Raw genomic sequence first — 22,007 nt, 5'->3', positions numbered from 1 at the left:
GAGATGGCTCGGGCATCTGTTTAAGATACCTCCTGGACGCCTCCCCGGTGAGGTGTTCCGGGCACGTCCCACCGGGAGGAGACCCCGGGGACAACCCAGGATACGTTGGAGAGACTACGTCTCTCGGCTTGCCTGGGAACGCCTAGGGATCCCCTTGGAAGAGCGAGAGGAAGTGGCTGGGGAGAGGGAAGTCTGGGCTTCCCTGCTGAGGCTGTTGCCCCCACGACCCGACCTCGGAGAAGCGGAAGACAATGGATGGATGGATGGATATATTTCCCAAAAACCTTCAGGATAAAAGATAGTATCATTGATAGTTTTTTTTTTTTCATGCCACTGAAATAATGATATTAGAGCATAATAAAGAATTGTACATATCTTACAAATTCTGACCTGGTAATCAAACACATGAGCACAACTGTGCAGAGGTGTGGACTCGAGTCACATGACTTCGACTTGAGTCATCAACAGTAATGCTGGTAACGCGTTACTCCAAAATGACGCCATTTTGAGTAACGAGCAAAGTAATGTGTTACTTTTTCCGGGAAAGTATTAGACTACAGTTACAGTACAACATAAATCAACAATTCATGTGACAGCTAAATAAGGTATACATTCCAAGAACCACTGTTAACATAGATACACAGAAGCGACAACGACATTTAACGTAAGGAGGAGGACGTTAATTATCGCACAAAAAAAAAAAAAAAAAACAGTCCACATTGCATCGCGGAAATCGGGCGGGCTTGATGTCACGTATGCTTGCATTCGCTAGCTGCTATCACGCAAATAGTTACACGCTGGGCTGGTTGTGGGCTGTCTGGGCTTCCTGTGCATGACAGTCTGGTTTAGCCAGTGTAGTGTTCTTAATCAGTCTTGTACTGTATTTCTTTTTTTATTCACATTATTTACCAATCGATCAGCACACAGCTAGCATCTATTCGACATGAAACTACATTCTTCTTTGTGTAATTTTCTTTGCCTCTTTTTGACGTAATATTATATATAGTGCCCCCGACATATACCACAGTCGGAAAAAATTGCACCTTTACAACAAGATGACAAACTTATGTTCCACTTTTTTTTTTTTTTTTTTAAATTAAAGTCTTGTGTTTTTGATACAAGAAATGAAAAGTTTAAACTGGAATCTATATATATATTTTTGCAATTGCCTCACTAGAAATATTTGTAGACAAGAAAATGCATTTTCCTGCTATATGCACAATGTGATTTTAAGAAAAATAGTGTTGATTATCTTAAAGCAGAAACCAATTGGTCGTTCATTATGAAGTGAATATTTCATTTTCTCGTGTATTCATAATTGCTCTTTAACCAAGCCAAAATATATTTTATCCTTATACTTGATTATTCCAATGGAATTGTCAGTAGAATACTCAATTACTAATGGCAGCACTACTGGATGCAAATTCTTATTTGTGCCAGTCTGTTTAAAGTCACTTCAGAAAGAAAGTGAGGAAAAAGTAACCGATTATCAATCGGTTTTGAAGGGGCAATAAACTAAGATTGGCTAGGGTTAGTTTTTCTTATGAAGGTTCTACGCAATTGTTTATAATTTTTTTATGAATAAATATGGATTTTAAAATATATTAAATATATAAATGCAGTATATAATATTCATTTATTCGTTCATTTTCCGTAACGCTTATCCTCACTTGTCTCGCAGGCGTGCTGGAGCCTATCCCAGCTGACTCTGGCGAAAGTCGGGCTGATGGAGCAAAATTTAGCTATTATGCCACACACAAATGGAATAAGTTGCCAAAAGAAGTGACATCAGCTCCAAGTGCGAATGTTTTTAAGTCCAGGTTAAAAACTCTTCTTTTTTCCCATGCTTTTTAGAGGATTTCCACTTTTAAGTGATATTTCTTGCACTGTACGCTGGGAAAAAAAGTCTCGTGTCCATTGTATTTACAAAATGATAACCCGCCTTTACTCTTACTATGATTGGCTAGCACCAAGACAGGACTCCTACTTTTAGTGGATAATGATCTGCTGAAGCACTTCAGCAACACACACATATGTAGATAAGAGATGCTGCGCATCAGTGGACGCAGATTCACCATGCTTTATGCGTCCCTGATCATTTTTGTGCATCTCAGACGCAGGACCCACCTCAAACAAGATCCCCGTAGATGTACCCTGTCAGACATTTTTTTTTCGGATTTATTCAAACATGCAAGGGATTGAAAACAGTTATTTAACTCTGAAAACTAAAGTTAAGTAGAAGTTAATACATTTAATAAAATACTCCTCTAAACACTCTTGTACCGCATCTCATTAGTGTGTGTAGGCGTTTCAAGTGAGTGCAGAATTGCAGTCAAGCAGCCTTAAGTGGAATGTCCAATTTCCATCCCATAGGACATATTTCAAAGAGGCAGTCTGCTGTGGCCATTTAAAAAAAATGAAAAATAAAAAATAAAAAGTTTTCCACCCATGTTGAGATCAATCCATGCGTCAGCGGAGGTGCACTGGTGAGCATTTATTTGTGGCAATGCTGAGTTCCATCATTTGTGCAGTAAAACTAAAAGTAACCCTTCTCTAAGACTGTCTGTCGGCTGGATTCAAGGCTCAACAATTCAAACTGACTTTTGACCTCACTTGACCAAACCCAAAGCTAAACATTAACCAGTCGTTTTGTGTTTTAATGAAACACCCGACAGCTTGGATCGAAACGGTTAATGAGCAAAGCAAAGTGCAACATTTGAAGTAACACACTCACCCCTGCAGTAAACACAGCAGCATTGCCGCTCTCCAACATCTCCTCAAGTTCTTCATCCGTTGTCGCCTTCCCAGCTGGAATAAAGATAAACTTAATTGTTTGAGACAAAAAAAAAAAACATGACTGTTACACTTCTTTCTGGATTCTTCATAGACGGACGTCACTCACTGATCTCAAGCTGTCTCTGAATACGTCCTTTACTCCGCTCCCTGAAGTCCACCTGGGCTTCATTATACTTTGTCATGACCTCCACAAACTTCCTCGACAGCACTGCATGCTGGGAGACAGCAAAATTAAGTGAGATGCTGTGCCAAAAAAAAGCTATTGATTACCCCAAGTCAAATAATATTTTCAACCTGTGATTTACGTATCCGCATGTCAGCTGACACCCTCTCCTGTTCTTCTGACTCCAGATTCCTCTCGATAGCTGCATAGAAATACAGTATACATTATTTCTTCAAGTTTGACTTAAAAGCATGTAGATGTGGCATCAATTTAAAAAAAATGAACTAAAAAAAAAGAATTAAATCCAGTTGTGAACATATAAGGAGTGCGAACCCTAAACCCAAGTCACTTTCATGTTCTTGTTTATGTAGGTATATTGAAATATGCAGCCTCACTCTTGAGTTTGTTTCTAGCGTTGTTTGCCATTTTCTTGATGTCATTGGTGATTGCCTCCAAGTTATCCTGTGTTTCTGAAAGGAAAAGACATGTTTGTCACATCTAAATATACATTTAACTAGTTTATTTACCTTTAAAACAAAACGTTTTTAAGCCACCCTCCATTTATTATTCTGACGATATTTATTTAACAAATGTGTCTTTTTGTGTGGGTACACAAAACATGCAGCTTGCTCAGGGCAGAGTACACTCACCAGACACAACATTAGGCACACCTACAGTTTAATATCATCCAGTACAAAAGCTACGTACAAAAGTCAGACTTAAATAATAAAGAGGGAAACTCTCAGTTGTAATTGAGGCATTCAATTAAAATGTGTTTAATCTAGCCAGTTTGTAGTGGAGTTGAACTATACGGCATGCTCTGCAACCCGCCACAGTGGAAATTGACCCAGATGTGGCGGTTTGGCAGGTGTTAATATCATGCCCTGGACAGGACCATCTAAAAAAAATATATATAACATTTAACATTTAACCATGCGTAAGTACTGTAGGGTAGGTAAGCAAAAACAAATGGCATTATCATAAAATTGTGGAATCTAGATGTCTTACGCTGATCTGACGTGGGAGCAGAGAGAATGACGGAGAAAAGCTTTTTGACTACAGCCACATTCTCGTCAATTTTGTCGATGCTGTTCCTGATTTCCTCAATCTGAAACAGCCACAGCAAGCCAGCTGTCAGCTAATGTCTGAAAAATAGTTATCTTGCACAGAAATCTGAACTTTGAAAGCTCACCTGGGAGAAAAACTCATCCATGAAGGCGGCGTTGTCCATAGCAATCTCCACTTCATCGTCATCTTGATTGCATGTCTGAATCAGCAAAAGCAGAACAGATGTCAGTATTTGCAGGCCAAAATAAGCGCGTGACGATTACTTCACTAATTAAAGGAGACATTTTATGCAATTGTTCCATATAATTAAAACAGTACTCATGTTTCTTTCCCATTCACAGGACAGGGAGGAAAAAGTAGGTGAACCCTTTGATTTAATAACTGGTTGACCCTCCTTTGGCAGCAGTAAGCTCAGCCAAATGTTTTCTGTAGTTGCAGATCAGACGAGCACAACTATGAGGATGGATTTTGGACCATTCTTCTTTACAAAACTGTTGCAGTTCAGCAAGATTCAGCAGATTCCTGGGACGTCTGGTGTGAATAGCGCTCGAGGTCATTCCACACCAACTCAATCGGGTTACAGGAAACGTTTGGTGGTGGTTATTGCTGCCAAAGGAAGGTCAACTAGTTATTAATTCCCCAGGTTCCTGTGAATGTTTACATACAATTGTTTGTGTGGTGGTGGCACGGTGAACAACTGGTTAGCACATCTGCCTCACAGTTCTGAGGACCTGGGTTCAAATCCGGGTCCTCAGAATTTCTTTTGAACCCAGGTTCTGAGGACTTGGGTTCAAAAGAAATTCCAAAGGTTTCATATACTTTTTCCTCCCACTGTACTCATGTGACACAAGCTTGGACACATTACAAAAGACAAATACCCCTCAGGCCCCAAGCTCCCGTCCCCTTGTCGTCAACTTCACTATACAAGAAAGTACATGCTGTTTATCAGAAACTAACGGTGTTAGCTAATTCTGAACGGCTTGCTTGCAGACAGTTTTTTTTTTTTTTTTTTTTTTATAATAAATACTCACACCCAAAAAAATCTTTGTTGTGCACTCTGCTCCGGATACCCAACTATTTGTATGCCATCAATTAAGACGTTAATTTGTTTACTTCTCCGTCTCCTGAGTTTGATGTGTGGACGGGAGACATTTTATACATATCCCTCCCCTCTAAGCAAGCTAACACGATAAAGCAGTAAAATGTACACATTTCCCATTAATTCTGGATGTTTCGTCAGAATGGAAAATTAACAATATATAAACCAAATACAACATAATGCAATTCAAATGTTTTACCATTCAAATTCACATCAAACCAATTAAATTACAACACATTCTGGAGGTCAGAACACAGGACCATTAAAGCCAGTCAGTACACAGTATGTGGGTCAGAGCATGAGCCAGCTCATACAGTCTGGGGCTCAGAACAGTGGCCTATCAGAACCAACATGAACAGCCTGAAACTCAGAATAGGACTAGACCCACCTGGATACAAACTAGGCCTACCCAAAGTCCACCCTTCAAGGTTACAAGGGAAAGATGAAGAGTTGCTCGCTCTGTGTGGTTTCTCGTGGCCTTTTAGGTTGAGGCAACTTTCACCAGATCTCTTTCAGAGACATCTGCCACACCATTTTCTCTAAAAGCGAACATCTCCCCGGATTCTTCTGAGAAATTGCATGCTTATGTCGTCATCTCCTCATCAACTTTCTAAGGCATGCCAATGTAACAGACAATCCTGTGTTTAGTTGGAAAATTGACCATGTCACCCAGAGACAGATCTGTGCTTCCTGGTTGACTTAGTTCATCCTTGGAGCACTCTTTGATACATCAAGTGGAACAGGAACATCACTCTCTTGAGCTGCTAATATTTTCTTTTTGGTTGCTTTGTTTTTCAGTTTTCCCGTTTTTCTTTGCTATTTTTTTGATTTCCTGCTTCTCAGGAGTATTAGTTAGATTATCTCACTTTACCCCACAGCCACCATTTTAGAAAAAAATGACGTCGTAACGACTTAGCAATTCAGGCTAATCTTCAGCTACATCAATCACATGGTTTTATACATTGGTGGGAAGATGGATGTTTTTCAACCAGCATTAATTAGCTTTGATACAACAACTGATTAAGTTGAAACAAACCCACTATTTTAAAGAATTAAAGCACTAAAATGATCATGACAACAGTTTACTGCTGATTAACTTTAACTGAAGAGGGGAAAGGGGAGGAGGACTACAGCTGCTCAATGAAGAAGACGATTCATCCATAATAACGGGGAAATTCTGATTGAGGTGTTTTTTTTCTTTTGCCGGTTTCTTTTCTAATTCATTGGTTGAGTTTGGCACAAGAAACTGATTCAGGGAAAGTTGTCTTTTTCTGTTGAGAAAAAAAATATATGAAAGTGGGACATCACATTGCCATTTAAAAGTTGGAATTTCTCTGTTGGCTAATATGCTGCACATTTCTTTTGATCCATTTTATTTTGTATTGCCTCGCTCATGCCATCACCAGCGAGCGCTTTCTCATGTTTTATCAGTCGAATAAAGAGCAAAAAAAGTCTACCTTTTTAGTTGCACAGTCAATGACGGTTGCACAACACGAGAAGAAACACAGCACATATGTTACCAGATGCTCTCACGATTGCACGGTAAACTACTGCGATAAAATCTTGTATTCCGATACCACTGAATCCCGTTTTTTACGATCATTGGGCTTTAGCCGGATACACTCGTTATCGACGACAACAAGAGTGGAGCGCGGCTAGTGTATTATAAGGACAAAATGGGGTGGTGGTCACCGGTGCTCAGGACAGGAGAGGATGTTCGTTTCAGGCTTGCTTGAGGTTTGTTCACATACTTTTAATACGTTACGGATCGCAAGCAGGCCACAAAACGTTATGTTGCCTAGCAAGCAAGCTAGTGGGAGCGCGAACGGTTGTACGTAAACATGCCGCCGTTCTGTCGAATCATGCTCGAAAGTTTCGGTGTGGGTGAAGTAATTTAATAAAAAATAAACGAATTTAATTACACTAAGTTAGGCACCCATTATTTCTGTCATGTAATGTTGGTTTGACCTGACTGATAAGAATACATGATCTGACTAGAACAGTGATTTCCAACCTTTATGGAGCCAAGGAACATATTTTAGAATTGAAAAAATCTCACAACCCACCAACAAACAAAAATGTCACAAAAGGTGGATACATTAATTACTGTATTTACTTTCTGCCATCTAATAGAAGACCATTAATTTATAAATGTTCTGTCTGTCACTATGCCTCACTGGCATAAATAGAGGAACAAAGATACATTATTTATTGTAAATATATTTTTTTAGGAATTAAGTACACAAGTATTGACAGTAAATGAACAGGTCATTTAAATAGACACATTCCTCCATTTTGTGATCGGATCGGTTATCGTTTTTTTAAACTCAGTGATCGGTCCCAAACATCCTGATCGTGTAAAGCCTACTCAGCATACAGTACACAAGTATATACAGTAAATGAACAAGTCATTGAGACGCATTGTTCCATCTTGTGATTGTTTTTTTTTTTAAACTCGCTGATCTGCCCCCAAAATTCCTAATTGTGTAAAGCCTATGAATTACATGGAGAACCCCAACCCAATTTAACCAACAGTTAAACACTGCCATACGGTGTAAATGTAGGTTGTTGAGTAGACTCACGTTCCTATATAGCAAAGTTATGCATCCAATAGGGCTTAACTATCAATGTTTTTAGAATCGATTATTTTATCAATTCTTCCATCTATTAATCAAATAATCTGAGACAAATGTAGTGGATATCAAGGTTTATTGCCCCCAGAAAATGTTGCAATTACTGTTTATTAACTGATTATTGTTGTTTATTTGCTCTTTTTTAATGATTAAATGAAACAAATAAAAAACAAAACAACTAAGCAATATGATGTGATCTTGCTTCATTGTTTTGTTTTTTAGAGGGAGTGATGAAACAGAGCTACTTCTTGGGTACATTTCTGAGGCTACATGTCAGTTACAGGTTATTCATATTACGCCTGCAAATAACGATTATGGTAATAGATTAAACGGATTTATTTTTTCCATGAATTGATTATGATTCAGGCAGCTGTCCTGGGTTCAAATCTGGCCTCAGCTGTGTTGAGTTTGCATGTTCTCCAGGTGCCTGCGTGAGTTTTCTCCGGGTACTCCGGTTCTTCCCATATTCCAAAAACACGCATGCTGGGTAAAATGATGACTCCAAATTGCCCATAGGTGTGGGCATGTGAGTGTGAATGATTGTTTGTCTGTATGTATGTGCTCTGCGATTGGCTGACGGCCAGTTCAGAGTGTACCCCGCCTCTTGCCCAGATATTTGTAAATGTCTTTTTTGTTTGTTTGTTTTTTAAACACAAAGAATCAACCTGCTTTCATGGAAGACTACAAAAATCAGATAATATTTACTGTTAAGAGGCAGAAATCAGAGGAATCCGGTATACGCACCACCTACTTCTGCATTCGGCAAACCGGTTAAAGGCACTTCCTCCACTCTCGAGTGAATGGGGAAGGGGAAGGCGTTTCAAAGCACCTGTAGGGAGTTTAAACCTCTACAATGACCCCACCGAGCCACCGAAGATGACAATAGATGGTGTTTAAGCTTTGTTTGCGTTTACTTCTCATATCATATTTGTATAAATAGATGATATTCATATATTGAGCTTTTTTTCCCAAAGACACCAGTCATAAATCATATTTTTTAGCAAGTTCGGCTTCAAACAATCGTGTCATCAATCCAAATTATGCTCGTTAGCGTAGCATACACAGGAAGTCAGGTATTCTGTGTTCTAAATATCCCGCATGTAGCGGATTGGACAATTTTAAGTTAAACAATGGCTCTCCAAATAGTTGTTGATTACTACCCCAGACGTGCATATTTTTCCACCGAACTAAAACTACCAAAATAACATGTCATATGTTGATTACACTGACGGTCTGCACGCCCAAGTATGCACAGCTCAAAGTAAAGAATCATTTAATATAAACAAGCAATGCCCATCGAACTTTGCTGATTATCCAGTTGAACTTGACTCGGAGGTCACTTTATTACACTACACTCACGGTTGGATAATGACATAGTGCCATCAATCAACCATAAATGTTAAACAACATACATTCAACAAACTACTGGTAACACAAACACATTAATAAAGATAAATGTCTTAATGTAATAATTCAAATTTGCGTGTCGCAATGAATTATGGGAACCGCGTGGCTTCTCCGTCATCATGCTAGCGGTTACTAGCCCAAACGAAGCGTCCCTATTGTCGCCCTACCTCGCTGCTTTCGGCTGTTCGGGGGTGAAATGCTTGTTGCGTGGTATTTTGCACGGCCCAGCCTACCTACAGCTAGCGCAGCTGAATATGATGGCGAGCTGCGAAGGCGAATGTGCGTCCTTTGTCAGTGCAGCATAAGTCATGAATCATCACCTCCATGACAGCGAATAAACTGCACTTTTAGACAAGTATCTTCATCATCACGATTCACGAAGGATAGGCGGATGATAAGAGCCCGATGGGAACACCATGCTAATGGCGAAGCTATCACATGACGTCGCACAACACCAATATAAGTGATTCGGTACAGTACACATTTCACATTGGTCTGGCTGGAACTGCGTTACAGCAGAGATGAGCCAACTTTGAAGAGTAAAATAGCAGGCAAATTAGTATGTTTCTTCTCTTCTTTTCCGTTCGGCTTGTCCCATTAGGGGTCACCACGGCGTGTAGTACTTTTCCATGGAAGCCTATCTCCTGCCTCCTCCTCTCGAACACCAACTGCACTCATGTCTTCTCTCATGTCATCAATCAACCTTCTCTTTGGTCTTACTCTAGCTCTCTTGCCTGGCAGCTCCATCCTCATCATCCTTCTACCAATATACTCACTCTCTCCCCTCTGGACGCGTCCAAACCATCGAAGTCTGCTTTCTCTAACTTTGTCTCCAAAACATCAAACCTTGGCAGTCTCTCAGATGAGCCCATTTCTAATTTTATCCAACCCGGTCACTCCTAGAGAGAACCTCAATATCTTCATTTCCGCCACTTTCAGCTCAGCTTCCTGTTGTCTCTTCAGTCCCACCGTCTCTAATCCCTACATCATGGCTGGCCTCACCACTGTTTTATAAACTTTGCCCTTCATCCTAGCAGTGACTCTTCTGTCACATAACACACCTGACACCTTCCTCCACCCGTTCCTACCTGCTTGGACTCGTTTCTTCACTTCCTTACCAGACTCGCCATTGCTGTGGACTGTTGATCCCAAGTATTTAAAGTCCCCCACCCGCGCTGTCGCTTCTCCCTGTAGCTTAACTCTTCGCCCTCCACCCCTCTCATTTATGCACATACATTGTCTTACTTCGGCTAATCTTCATTCAATCTTCAAATTAGTACGCACTTACAGAGGAAAATACTGTAATATTCAATGCTAGACAGCCATAACAGGGACCGGAAACCAGAAAAATATTAGTACGTCACCTCTGCTTCGTCACTTGAAAAAAATGAACCTGTAATTTTAAAGTAAAATTACATAGTAAATCTTTATAAGATAACCTTTATTAGTCCCACAATGGAGACATTTCCATCATTTCAGCAGCAATAATGGATACAAGAAATACAAAAAGAGCATGAAAGAGTTGCTACAAATGCGTCCGGCATTACAATTTCGATGCAATGAAAACTTTCAAATGACAAATATGGAAGACATCATTTATTAACAATTATAGAGGATTAAGTACGTTGTAAAAACTGAAATTATTATTCTATTACATAATATAATCATGCAATAACTGTCCCACGGTAATGTTCTTGACATAATTTTAAAAATATGGAAATTCTGACAAATTGTTCTGGAAGTGAATTTTCTATAGGTTGGCAGCTCTGCAGTTATAGCCATAAATGCAATTTTACTAAAAAATTGGCATAGTTTTATCATTAATAACTGATGGTTTGATTTATTTTTATATTTTCATTCATATAAAGCGCTTTGTGTTGCATTTTTTTATATGAAAGGCCGCACTTAGAAATAAAGTTTGACTGATAGGTTGACAATTTCTCTCTGTGTTTTGGCTTTTGGCCTTGGGTTCCTCAGTTCGGATTTCAGTTTTGGTCAAGAATTTAAATTTTTGTGCATCATTATTGATGCAATTTTCAATTAATCGTTTCATTGTTGCACCTACAGTATATGTATTAGGGCTGCAACAATTAAAATCGATAAAAATAAATAAAAATTTAAAATTAAAATTGTTGGTAACGAATGTCATTAGCAATTAGTTGTGTCGCGCGACTATGACGTCAGTTAACCGCTCCGTTTCACACAGCAATGCACCCAGAGGCTGCAGAGTCATGGGAAATTTGCATCTCTTAACGAATCAATATGCTGAATTTGGATAGTGTTAATGATTGGATGTTGATTAACCAATCACAATCAAGTTCTGATGCTTTAAATGGATGTAGAGGGAGAGTGGAGAAATAATGGGGGCCTATTTTCAAGTCAAAGTAAGTGTAAATTTTTGAAATAAAAAATACATATTTAGGCTCGTGCCAGCCAAACAAACTTGCTCTGAGTATAAATTTAAGTCTGACAAGTGATAATATTTGAAGTTATTTTGAAACTACATCACTAATTACCATGGGATTTTTGGGGGGGATGTGCCTCCCAGTGGACATCCGTGGAAAGGCAGGGTAAAGGCACTCATCTGTTAATTCACTTTATTGAGAGTTAATTTAACAAAATACGTGTATGTTGTTTTTCCATCGATAAAGTATGACATCACCACTTATTTATTCAGGATTTTAATTTGTATTTATATATTTTGTTCATAATGTTCCTGTCGTGTATACAATTCAAAGACTTCCTTCAACATTTGGTAAATTGAGAGTTATCTGGACTTGACTCCTTGAATTCCGAAAATGAGTAGCATGATAAGAGGTACATTTTGAAATTGTGTTATTTTACTTTTTAGATCTGAATCGAATGCATAAGAGGTCAAGAGTGATAATGTGATTGTTTTGTTACTAGAGTGACAGAGTGGTGAGGTTTCAGGCACGCATGAAAATATTTACCTGGCATATGAGACTGAGGAGACAGACAGTGTAGTGTAAGATGATGACAAAAACAATATTTCTAAACAGCTTAGTATAGCATACATTTAGTTTTACATGTTTTTGTGTGGTTGGTCCATGGCCTTTTTAAAGCTATTTGACCTCAATATTTAGTTTTCGATTTTTTGAAAATAATAATTTATTTTAAAAGGTGCCATATTTTGTCAAACCAACCTTTTCTACTATTTGGGATGTCATATTGTTTTTGTGGTGCCCCAGTAAAAATGTGAAATATCAATTTAAATCATCCTCGCATTCTGAAGGACCAGACATTTTTCTGCCGAAAGGCCTGAAATCAGGTCATTCGAATTTCTCAAGCTTATCTAAGCCACAAACAAATATCTCCAACTTCCCTTTCCCGAGCCAGCGCTGTCACCATAAACACGTTTGCTCTCACAAGTGGGTCTCCTACATGGAGGCAACCAATCAGAGGAAAGAGGGCGGTCTTGGCTAAATATGGACAAAGCGGATACAAAACCGGGTCAAACAGAAGTACCATATTCTCACGACCATAAGGTGGCACCGTATTAAAAGGTGCAGTCTCAGTTACGGGGTCTATTTCTGTATTTAACACATACATAAGGCGCACCGTATTATTGGGCGCAGCCATGGTAAAACATACGCTAGCTTAAAACATACGGTAGCATGCATGCTAAAACATACGCTAGCATGCATGCTATAGAGCCAATATTACATCCCAAATACAAGAAAAAGTTGGTTTGCTAAAATATGGGACCTTTAATGACTTTTGAAGTTTATCTGTCGCCCTTTGCTTTTTGTAACTGCTTGGTAAAAAGAACTCTATCCTTATCAATGTTTGTATTTTTACACCTTGAACATTCAACCACTGAACTCCAACTTGGATTGTAAATGCAGCTTTCGATATTTGACTTTGGCCTCTGTGGTTACATTCAGCAATCGTGAATTTTTCTGATGCCTCAGCGACACATTCCCAGAATATGAAAACCTAAAGAGAACATTCTGAAGCGTGAACAAGCTTGATAAGAGAAAGCGCTCACTTCCTTCCACTACCCTTCACTCAGCGAAATGAAGTCAGGAAGCGGATGACGTGCAAAACAAATCCAAATCAAAGTTGGACAGTAACATTGAGAAGTCTTGCTCATACATGGACTCAACTTTGATCGGAATCAAATCAGCTTTATTGGCCAAATATGTTACAAGAGACACAAGGAATGTCTCCGGTAGTTGGTATTGATCATGCCTAAATGCTCTTATAAAAACTCCATCCACCCATCAGTATTGTTCATCCATCAATTTTCTATACTGCTTGTCTTTATTAGGGTCACGGCCCCATGTGAGCTGAAGCCTATCCCAGCTGACTTTGGATGACAGTCAGGGTACACCTTGGACTAGTCACCCGTCAATTGCAGGGTACATAAAGACAAACAACCATTCACAGTCACAATGACACCGATGGAGAATTTTGTGTCTTAGGTTTTTGCAATTTGGGAGGAAGCCGGAGGACCTTTAGAAAACCTATGCAAGCACAGGGAGAAAATGCAAACTCAACTTGGGAAGACCCCATCAGTACAGTATAGCATGAACCAAATTTTACAAAAACGCTATAACCTGACCTAGCTGTCATAGTACTGGACCATTGTACCTTTAAACTAGTGTTACAGTGACTTGTTACATGGGTGGTATTGTCTCAAAGGTAATGTTTTCACTCTATAGACATTTACAGCTTGGGAACATGCATACCTTTTTGGACCTGGAAAAGATACGGACACATTACAATAATATTGGTGTCCAAAAATTAACCCTATGTTTTCCAATACTGGTACTTTTAAATTTACACCTACTAGTACAGTGCAGATGGAAGAAGAAGGGGGAAAAAAATCTATTGGTCATCAAACGCGCAATGAAACATTACTACTACGGTTATGAGCACACACGTCCCTTGTAATCCAATCATTTCCCTTATCTACTCCACATCTATTTAAAGGTGTTAAACTGTCAGACTTTGTCTCCATAAATTGTGGAAAGCAAATGACTCAACAGCAGGAAACGGAAGCCGGGCAATTCCACGTTTCAATTTTTATTCTATGTACTGGCAATTTTTAAAGTAACATCTTAATATATTCTACCGTATTTATCAATAATGTGAAAAAATCCTAATCCAAAGTGTCCTAACTTTAATTACAATTGTGAAGGCAAAATGACTTCTCAATTTTTAACACTCTTAATTAGCGCATTGTATATGCCTTAAAGGAGGTGTGGGGTCTTAAATGGTCCATTTTTCACCAACAACTACATTTTATGTATTTTTTGCTCAAGAACATCAAACCGCCAGTCATTTCCAACCCATTCCAGGTTTGGCATTGGGTCATGTAACCTCTTAGCCAATGTGGCTAAACTGTCTAAAAATCTCCCAGCCACACGTGTAGTTAGCCACAACATCATGTGCGTTTATGTGGCTAACCCTTGAGCCACACTTAGCCAGGCCTCACCACTGGGAACTAAACTGATAAGTTTGAATTGTGTGGGCCCAATTTAAACTGCCTAGTCATCAATCAGGTGTAGGGCTGAACGATTTGGGAAAATACTCTGACTTGCTTATTTCTTTTTAAACAAATATTGCGATTTAGCATGTGATTTTTCAGGAGCAGGTTTGTCATCTTTAGCATTATTCACTAAACACGAGAAAAAAATAAATAAAAACATTATTCTATAGTATAACCAACCCAATATTGGCTATAGACAACATATAACACTTTCCTGTTGGCAAAGCCTAAATGTTATCATAAACTGATGTGAAGAACAAATCTTAATTTTACTATTGAATTGCAAAAAGAAAAACCTTCCGTCACAGTAGAATATTGAATTATTGATTTAACTCCGGCGGCTGACTGGTTAGCACGTCTGCTTCACAGTTCTGAGGACCCGGGTTCAAATCCGGCTACTGTGGAAAAAGGAATCTACTATACTATAAAGTGGCAGTATTTCGTCATATTTTGTATATTGTTGCAGTCAGGTGCAATCTCCCCACCTCCAAAGTGGGGGCGGGGGGTGGAGACGACGACTGGAGACACTACGTAGCCGGTGTGGACAAAGGAACATAAAGTGGCAGGATTTAGTCATATTTCATATATCATAGCTGTCGGGCAGAATCCCGACATCTCCAAAATGACAACTATTCAGGAAATTAAAAGAAAACAAAAAGCTTGCTTGAGTTTCCACACACCACTTTGTTCAACTTGGTATTATACCTTTTATTCTTTGTCCGAAATTAACTTTCTGACTCACCGGCCAAGTTGGCCGGGAGATGAAAAAAATAAATAAATCCACCGGCCAAGCATATTTTTTTAACGGCCAAAAGATTAAATCATTTTATGTGTTATTTCTATAAAACGGTATTATAAAATAATTCACAAACAGCAAACAATTAATTAATAACTGATCGATATAGATATGATATATATGATTGTGGCTCACAACACAACAACTGTTTAAAAAATGTTTTGCCAATTACATTTTTTTTGTTTGGATTTTCTGTTTCTCTTTATTGGGGGGAGTGGTGGGGAGACCACACCCAAAAACTTTTTATCCCCGTTTATCCCCAAAATTTGGGGTTTTCATCTTCTTCATCTTTTGATCTGAAACCCAAATGTCTTCAGTACACAACAAAACCAAAGGAATTGACCTTGCCGTTCCAATACTTTTAGAGGGGACTGTATGTAAAAACAGCTCAGTGGAACATCACTTAACCTTGTTACGACGACGACTTTGTATTGTCACTGCATGGATTGAGTGGTTTTAGGTCAGTAAACACCAAAGTGCTGACTGCTACGTCAGCCCAGCAGGCTAAGAATTAGCAGACTTTGGGACCAGCACAAGCCACCCGGGACTGTCGGCACCAACGGTGTAACTACTGCGCTTTGCTGTGCAGTCATGTATTAATGGTTTTGCAACAGTCTGCACCATTATAGTAATTCATTATCATCATCATCGTTTGCATTTACATGATAATATTTTTGGTGATCATAGTTTTTGGCGTCTCCAATTATAATCAATTTTAGGAAAGTGTCAATTATTCGTGGAAATTCACAATTTGCAGTCGTGCTCGTCCCTATCCCGGATTAATAATGGGGATGCATAATGTAGAAACACCCAAGTTTTGTGTACCTATTCTAGCAGGGAAAGTCCAAACTGCAGCCCGCCATCCATTTTGCTGTGGTTCGCAGCATATACTAAAAATGACCTTTGCCATAGCCGTCAATGTTCCATCCAGCCATTTTCTGAGCCGCTTCTCCTCACTAGGGTCGCGGGCGTGCTGGAGCCTATCCCAGCTGTCATCGGGCAGGAGGCGGGGTACACCCTGAACTGGTTGCCAACCAATCACAGGGCACATACAAACAAACAACCATTCGCACTCACATTCACACCTACGGGCAATTTAGAGTCTCCAATTAATGCATGTTTTTGGGATGTGGGAGGAAACCGGAGTGCCCGGAGAAAACCCACGCAGGCACGGGGAGAACATGCAAACTCCACACAGGCGGGACCGGGGATTGAATCCGGGTCCTCAGAACTGTGAGGCTGACGCTCAAACCAGTCGGCCACCGTGCCGCCAGCCGTCAATGTTATTTAAAAAAAAAAAATAAAAATAACCATCCTTGAGCCGTCACCTTATCGTGGTGGAGGGGTTTGTGTGTCCCAATGATCCTAGGAGCTAAGTTGTCTGGGGCTTTATGCCCCTGGCAGGGTCACCCATGACAAACAGGTCCTAGATGAGGGACCAGACAAAGCACGGCTCAAAGACCCCTTATGACGACGACAAACGATGGACTTGGTTTTCCCTTGCCCGGACGCGGGTCACCGGGGCCCCCCACTGGAGCCAGGCCTGGTGGTGGGGCCCGAAAGCGAGCGCCTGGTGGCCGGGCCTGCGCCCATGGCGCCCGGCCGGGCACAGCCCGAAAGGGTAACGTGGGTCCCCCTTCCCATGGGCTCACCACCTTTGGGAGGGCCCATTGGGGTCGGGTGCAGTGTGAGCTGGGCGGTGGCCAAAGTCGGGGACCTTGGCGATCCGATCCCTGGCTACAGAAGCTGGCTCTAGGGACGTGGAATGTCACCTCTCTGGCAGGGAAGGAGCCCGAGCTGGTGTGTGAGGTCGAGAAGTTCCAACTTGCAGCCGCATGTCTTGGACACTCGGGTAAAGAGAGGGGCGGAGGTGTCAACTGATCACCACCTGGTGGTGAGTTGGCTCCGATGGTGGGGGAAGATGCCAGTCCAACGTGGCAGGCCCAAACGTATTGTGAGGGTCTGCTAGGAACGTCTGGCAGGAAACCCTGTCAGAAAAAGTTTCAACTCCCACCTCCCTAGAGAACTTTGATCATGTTCCGGGGGGGGGGGGATGCCGTCAAGCTGAAGGAGGAGTCCTCTCTGGTTTTTTTGGTCGGTGGGACTCCTGAGGCAGCTGACGGGTACCGGCTTGCCAAGCGGAATGGAGTTTTGGTGGTCGCTGAAGCAAAAACTCGGGTATGGGAGGAGTTTGGTGAAGCCATAGAGAAAGACTTCCGGACGGCTTTGAGGAAATTCTGGTCCACCATCCGGCGTCTCAGGAGAGGAAAGCAGTGCACCACCAACACTGTGTATGGTGGAGATGGGGTGCTGCTGACCTCAACTCGGGATGTTGTGAGTCGGTGGGGAAAATACTTCGAAGACCTTCCACGCCTTCCCATGAGGAAGCAGAGTGTGGGTTCTCTAAGGCGGGCTCTTCTATCTCTGGGTTTGAGGTCACCGAGATAGTTAAAAAGCTCCTCGGTGGCAAGGCCCCGGGGCTGGATGAGATTCACCCAGAGTTCCTAAAGGCTTTGGATGTTGTAGGGCTGTCCTAGTTGACACGCCTCTGCAACATCGCTTGGACATCGGGGACAGTGCCTCTGGATTGGCAGACTGGGGTGGTGGTCCCCCTTTTTAAGAAGGGGGACCGGAGGGTGTGTTCCAACTTCAGGGGGATCACACTCCTCAGCCTCCCTGCTAAGGTCTAGTCAGGGGTGCTGGAGAGGAGGGTCCGTTGGGAAGTCGAATCTCAGATTCAGGAGTAGCAGTGTAGTTTCCGTCCTGGCCGTGGAACAGTGGACCAGCTCTACACCCTCGGCAGTATCCTCGAGGGTGCATGGGAGTTCGCCCAACCAGTCTACATGTGTTTTGTGGACTTGGAGAAGGCGTGTCCGTGTCCCTCGGGGAGTCCTGTGGAGGGTGCTTCGGGAGTATGGGGTACCGAACTCCCGATACTGGCTATTCGGTCCCTGTACGACCAGAGTCAGAGTTTGGTCCGCATATCCGGCAGTAAGTCGGACTCGTTCCCGGTAAGGGTTGAACTCCGCCAAGGCTGACCTTTGTCACCGATTCTGTTCAGAACTTTTATTGACAGAATTTCAAGGCGCACCCGAGGCGTAGAGGGGGTCCGGTTTGGTGGCCTCAGTATTGAATCTCTGCTTTTTGCAGATGATGTGGTTATGTTGGCTTCATCAAGCCGTGACCACCTCTCACTGGAACAGTTCGCAGCCAAGTGTGAAGCGGCTGCGATGATAAATCAGCACCTTCAAATCTGAGACTATGGTCATCAGTCGGAAAAGGGTGGTGTGCCCTCTCCAGGTCGGGGGACGAGATCCTGCCCCAAGTGGAGGAGTTCAAGTATCTTGGGGTCTTGATCACGAGTGCGGTAAGAATGGAACGGGAGATCGACAGAAGGATCGGTGCAGCGTCTGCAATGATGCGGACTCCACATCGAGAGGAGCCAGATGAGGTGGCTGGGGCATCTGATTCGGATGCCTCCTGGACGCCTCCCTGGTGAGGTGTTCCGGGCATGTCCTAACGGGAGGAGACCCCGGGAACGACCACGCTGGAGAGACTATGTCCTTCGGCTGGCCTGGGAACGCCTCGGGATCCCCCCGGAAGAGCTGGATGAAGTGGCTGGGGAGAGGGAAGTCTGGGCATCCCTGCTAAATCTACTGCCCCCGCGACCCGATCCGGATAAGCAAAAAAAAGAAAATGGATGGATGGATAAAATAAAATAGGGGAGGGGGTGCAGGGGGGGGGGGGGGGGGGGGTTAAAGGGGCCAGCTTGTACAGTACGGCTGTCAACAGAGTGGAGATTGTGACAAATCACATTGCCCATCTGTGCGAGGCCCCCTGATAACTACTACTACTAGTAGTAGTGCATTGGTTTTATATAGAGCTTTTCTAGCTATGCAAAGATGCAAATAAACAATTTAAAACCACAATAGTAAGGTCAATGTCTGATTTGCGAACATATCACATTATTGACACTCAAGTAACTGCTTTAAAAAAATATATATTGAAAAAAAAAAAAAATCAGCTTCCAACAGTTTGTTCTTGTTTTATTTCTACATGTGGAGATGTGATTCCGCTCTGCTCAGTGCTTGGGCAGCTTTATTCTCGTGAATAGACTACAGCAGTGATTGATTCTCAACTGGTGGGTCGGAAATGGGTCCATGACCCATTTTGAGTGAATCGCAGACAGTCAGTAACAAATGACATCGGTCATATTTGTGTTCGGATTTTTTTGGGTACAGTACAGAGGCGTATCAAGTTCCCATACAGAAAATATCAGATAAGGGACTTGAAATGTTACTCACGTGTGCTCTAGTCACTACTTTACTCCATAAACAAATACAGTGCAGCTCAGCCTCTAGCTACTGGGAGTCATGCCTAGAAATGTGCTTTTGGCGGTGTGTCAAACTCAACTGAAATGGCATTTAAAATTTTGACATACTGTACATGTGCTATCAGAGGCCACTTTCAAACTACAAACAATGTTTTATTGTTTTTCTTGCATAAAAGCGGGTCGCAACCACAACAAAATCCAGGTCCTAGGGTGACAACAATTGAGAACCATTGGGCTATCCTGAAGGCAGCGGGCCACCTCAAAAATACTAAAAATTGCTCAATTATTTCCCTGTTACTTTTAACAGAAAGCTGTGACGTTTTTTCACAAAAACGATTATTTAATAAATATAATTGCTTGATGGACTGGTTTTAGTGTGTTTAATAAATTAAACCTGAAGTGTATCTTTAAATTTTTCTGTATATGGCCCTTGGAGGAAAAAGGTTTGGACACCCCTGCTGTATGGGAACATTTGAAATGTCAAATACACTTGACCTTTGCGTAACCAGCAGTGTTTTACATCACAATGTTATCGCATGCACCAGGTGTTCCAAGTCGTGTCTTGTTGTAAGCTTTAAAAGCGACTCGTGGAAAAGGGGCAAAAGACAACTGGCAAACGTCAGGTGACCTTACAGAGCAGATCACATGAGCGATATACAGCCAGAGAGTAGTTCAAGATTTGATAGGGATCATTGCACAGGAATTAAAACTCGAAGTTGAGTTCAGAAGATGGAAACAGAGATCCAGTTATTAACGTGGCTTCATGGGCTCCAAGAAGTTCAAACCTATGAACTTTCCAGCACACTTCGGCTGCTATTTGTTCTCCGTTTCCCTGAAAAACAGGCCAGCTGTGGGAGACACAGAAGCCTGGGGTGATACCACAGTTGAACTACTTCAAAGACAACAAATATTTGGCCAGGACTTGGACGTAGCTATGGCAACACATCCCGAATTGGTACATGATGCAATAACATTAAGGCCTCGCCCCCTTATTAATAATGGCTCATATGATTGAGTCACTAATATTTGAAGTAAGGTGAATGCTGAAGAAAGTCAGTGAGGCTCTGCATTCAGTCCACCGTTGGTGAGGAACAATATAGTATTTAGTATTTTCTCCTAGCAAGTGCTCTTTTTCTTATCTTGAAATTAACAGTCACGACGTGGAAGAAGCCTTACCCATATCAGAATATATGCGACCTCTTTAATTCAGAGTCTAAATGGCAGTATAGCGTCAATTGTAAAGCAACTGCATGTGGAATCTGGGTTTCATTTGATTGCTCACTAATTACAAGTTAATCAGATATCATGACCATATATAGATCACGTAACATACAAATTGATGCAAGAATTTCAATTGAACATTGTCCGCACGACGCAAGTCACACGTTCGTTTTCAAACGATGTAAATGTTACATGAATAAACTTGCAATGGTGTTCAATATTTAAAACTTGTTTGCAATTCCCGCGGATTATATTTGCAGTCACCTCGGTCCGAGGTTTTATGCAGTGAAGTAATAAAGGGACCGCGTCAAAGAAATACGCTGCACACTGTTGGACTCACCGCTCGCAGTTGCTCCAATCGGTCCTTCATCTTTCAACGTGTACAAGGAACTCCTCCGATCCAAAGAATTGAGCAAAAACAATTGGAGAAATGTGTCCTCGGTCTCGCTCGTCTTGTTCTCAGCCAGCTGGCGAAGCTAGCTGACCGACATGAAACCCACTGCCAGTGGCCTTGAAGGCGAATTTAAACTCTTTAAAAGTCCTGTCAGCGTTGCTGGATAAAAGTACGTTTTTTTTTTCTGAAAACCAGAGTCCACTTGTCGTTTTTTCATACAATATGGCTGCTGGGTTCGAAGCCAATGCTTTCTCCTGTGTAAATCTCCTCTGGGGATTAAAACAACAGTTGTGTAGAACCGTATAATCTGTTTCTCCGATGGCCTCCGCCGGTAATCATTCTAAAACGCACTTTTGCCACTCGCGCATGCGCACACGAATCCCAGAGCACAGGGATGAAGCCACACCCACCGCCACCTGCACTGCCGGTGCATTCGAGTGGTGTGGGATCAACGACACTCAGAAGTGCCCCTGGGACACCTTGCACAAATTCAGGCTAACTGTTTTTATTGTTCCAGCCAATGATATTAAGGTTAAATTAATCTTTGGGTATCCAGAGAACGAACTAAACATGTTTTACCTA

At 41.6% G+C, this 22,007-nt stretch overlaps 1 protein-coding gene across 4 annotated transcripts in view; it reads right to left on the bottom strand.

Annotated features, from left to right (window-relative positions):
- The window catches only part of stx3b (syntaxin 3b), a 32,505-nt gene extending 10,720 nt beyond the window's left edge, over window positions 1-21,785 (bottom strand). For all 4 annotated transcript variants that reach the window (XR_009769198.1, XR_009769199.1, XM_061685604.1 and 1 more), the window contains exons 1-7: window positions 21,372-21,785; window positions 4,152-4,226; window positions 3,968-4,067; window positions 3,355-3,429; window positions 3,091-3,161; window positions 2,903-3,011; window positions 2,735-2,808 (exon numbers count right to left, since the gene is read on the bottom strand). Coding sequence is in view for 2 of the 4 variants with exons in the window: in XM_061685604.1 (XP_061541588.1) it covers window positions 2,735-2,808; window positions 2,903-3,011; window positions 3,091-3,161; window positions 3,355-3,429; window positions 3,968-4,067; window positions 4,152-4,226; window positions 21,372-21,401 (534 nt within the window). In the remaining 2 variants the exon portion in view is untranslated. The remainder of the gene's footprint in view (window positions 1-2,734; window positions 2,809-2,902; window positions 3,012-3,090; window positions 3,162-3,354; window positions 3,430-3,967; window positions 4,068-4,151; window positions 4,227-21,371) is intronic.
- Window positions 21,786-22,007: the final 222 nt, after the last annotated feature.

This window comes from Phycodurus eques, chromosome 9 (genome assembly GCF_024500275.1).
Source record: "Phycodurus eques isolate BA_2022a chromosome 9, UOR_Pequ_1.1, whole genome shotgun sequence".
NCBI classification, from domain to species: Eukaryota; Metazoa; Chordata; class Actinopteri; order Syngnathiformes; family Syngnathidae; genus Phycodurus; species Phycodurus eques.
This window is presented reverse-complemented; position numbering and strand designations above follow the sequence as displayed.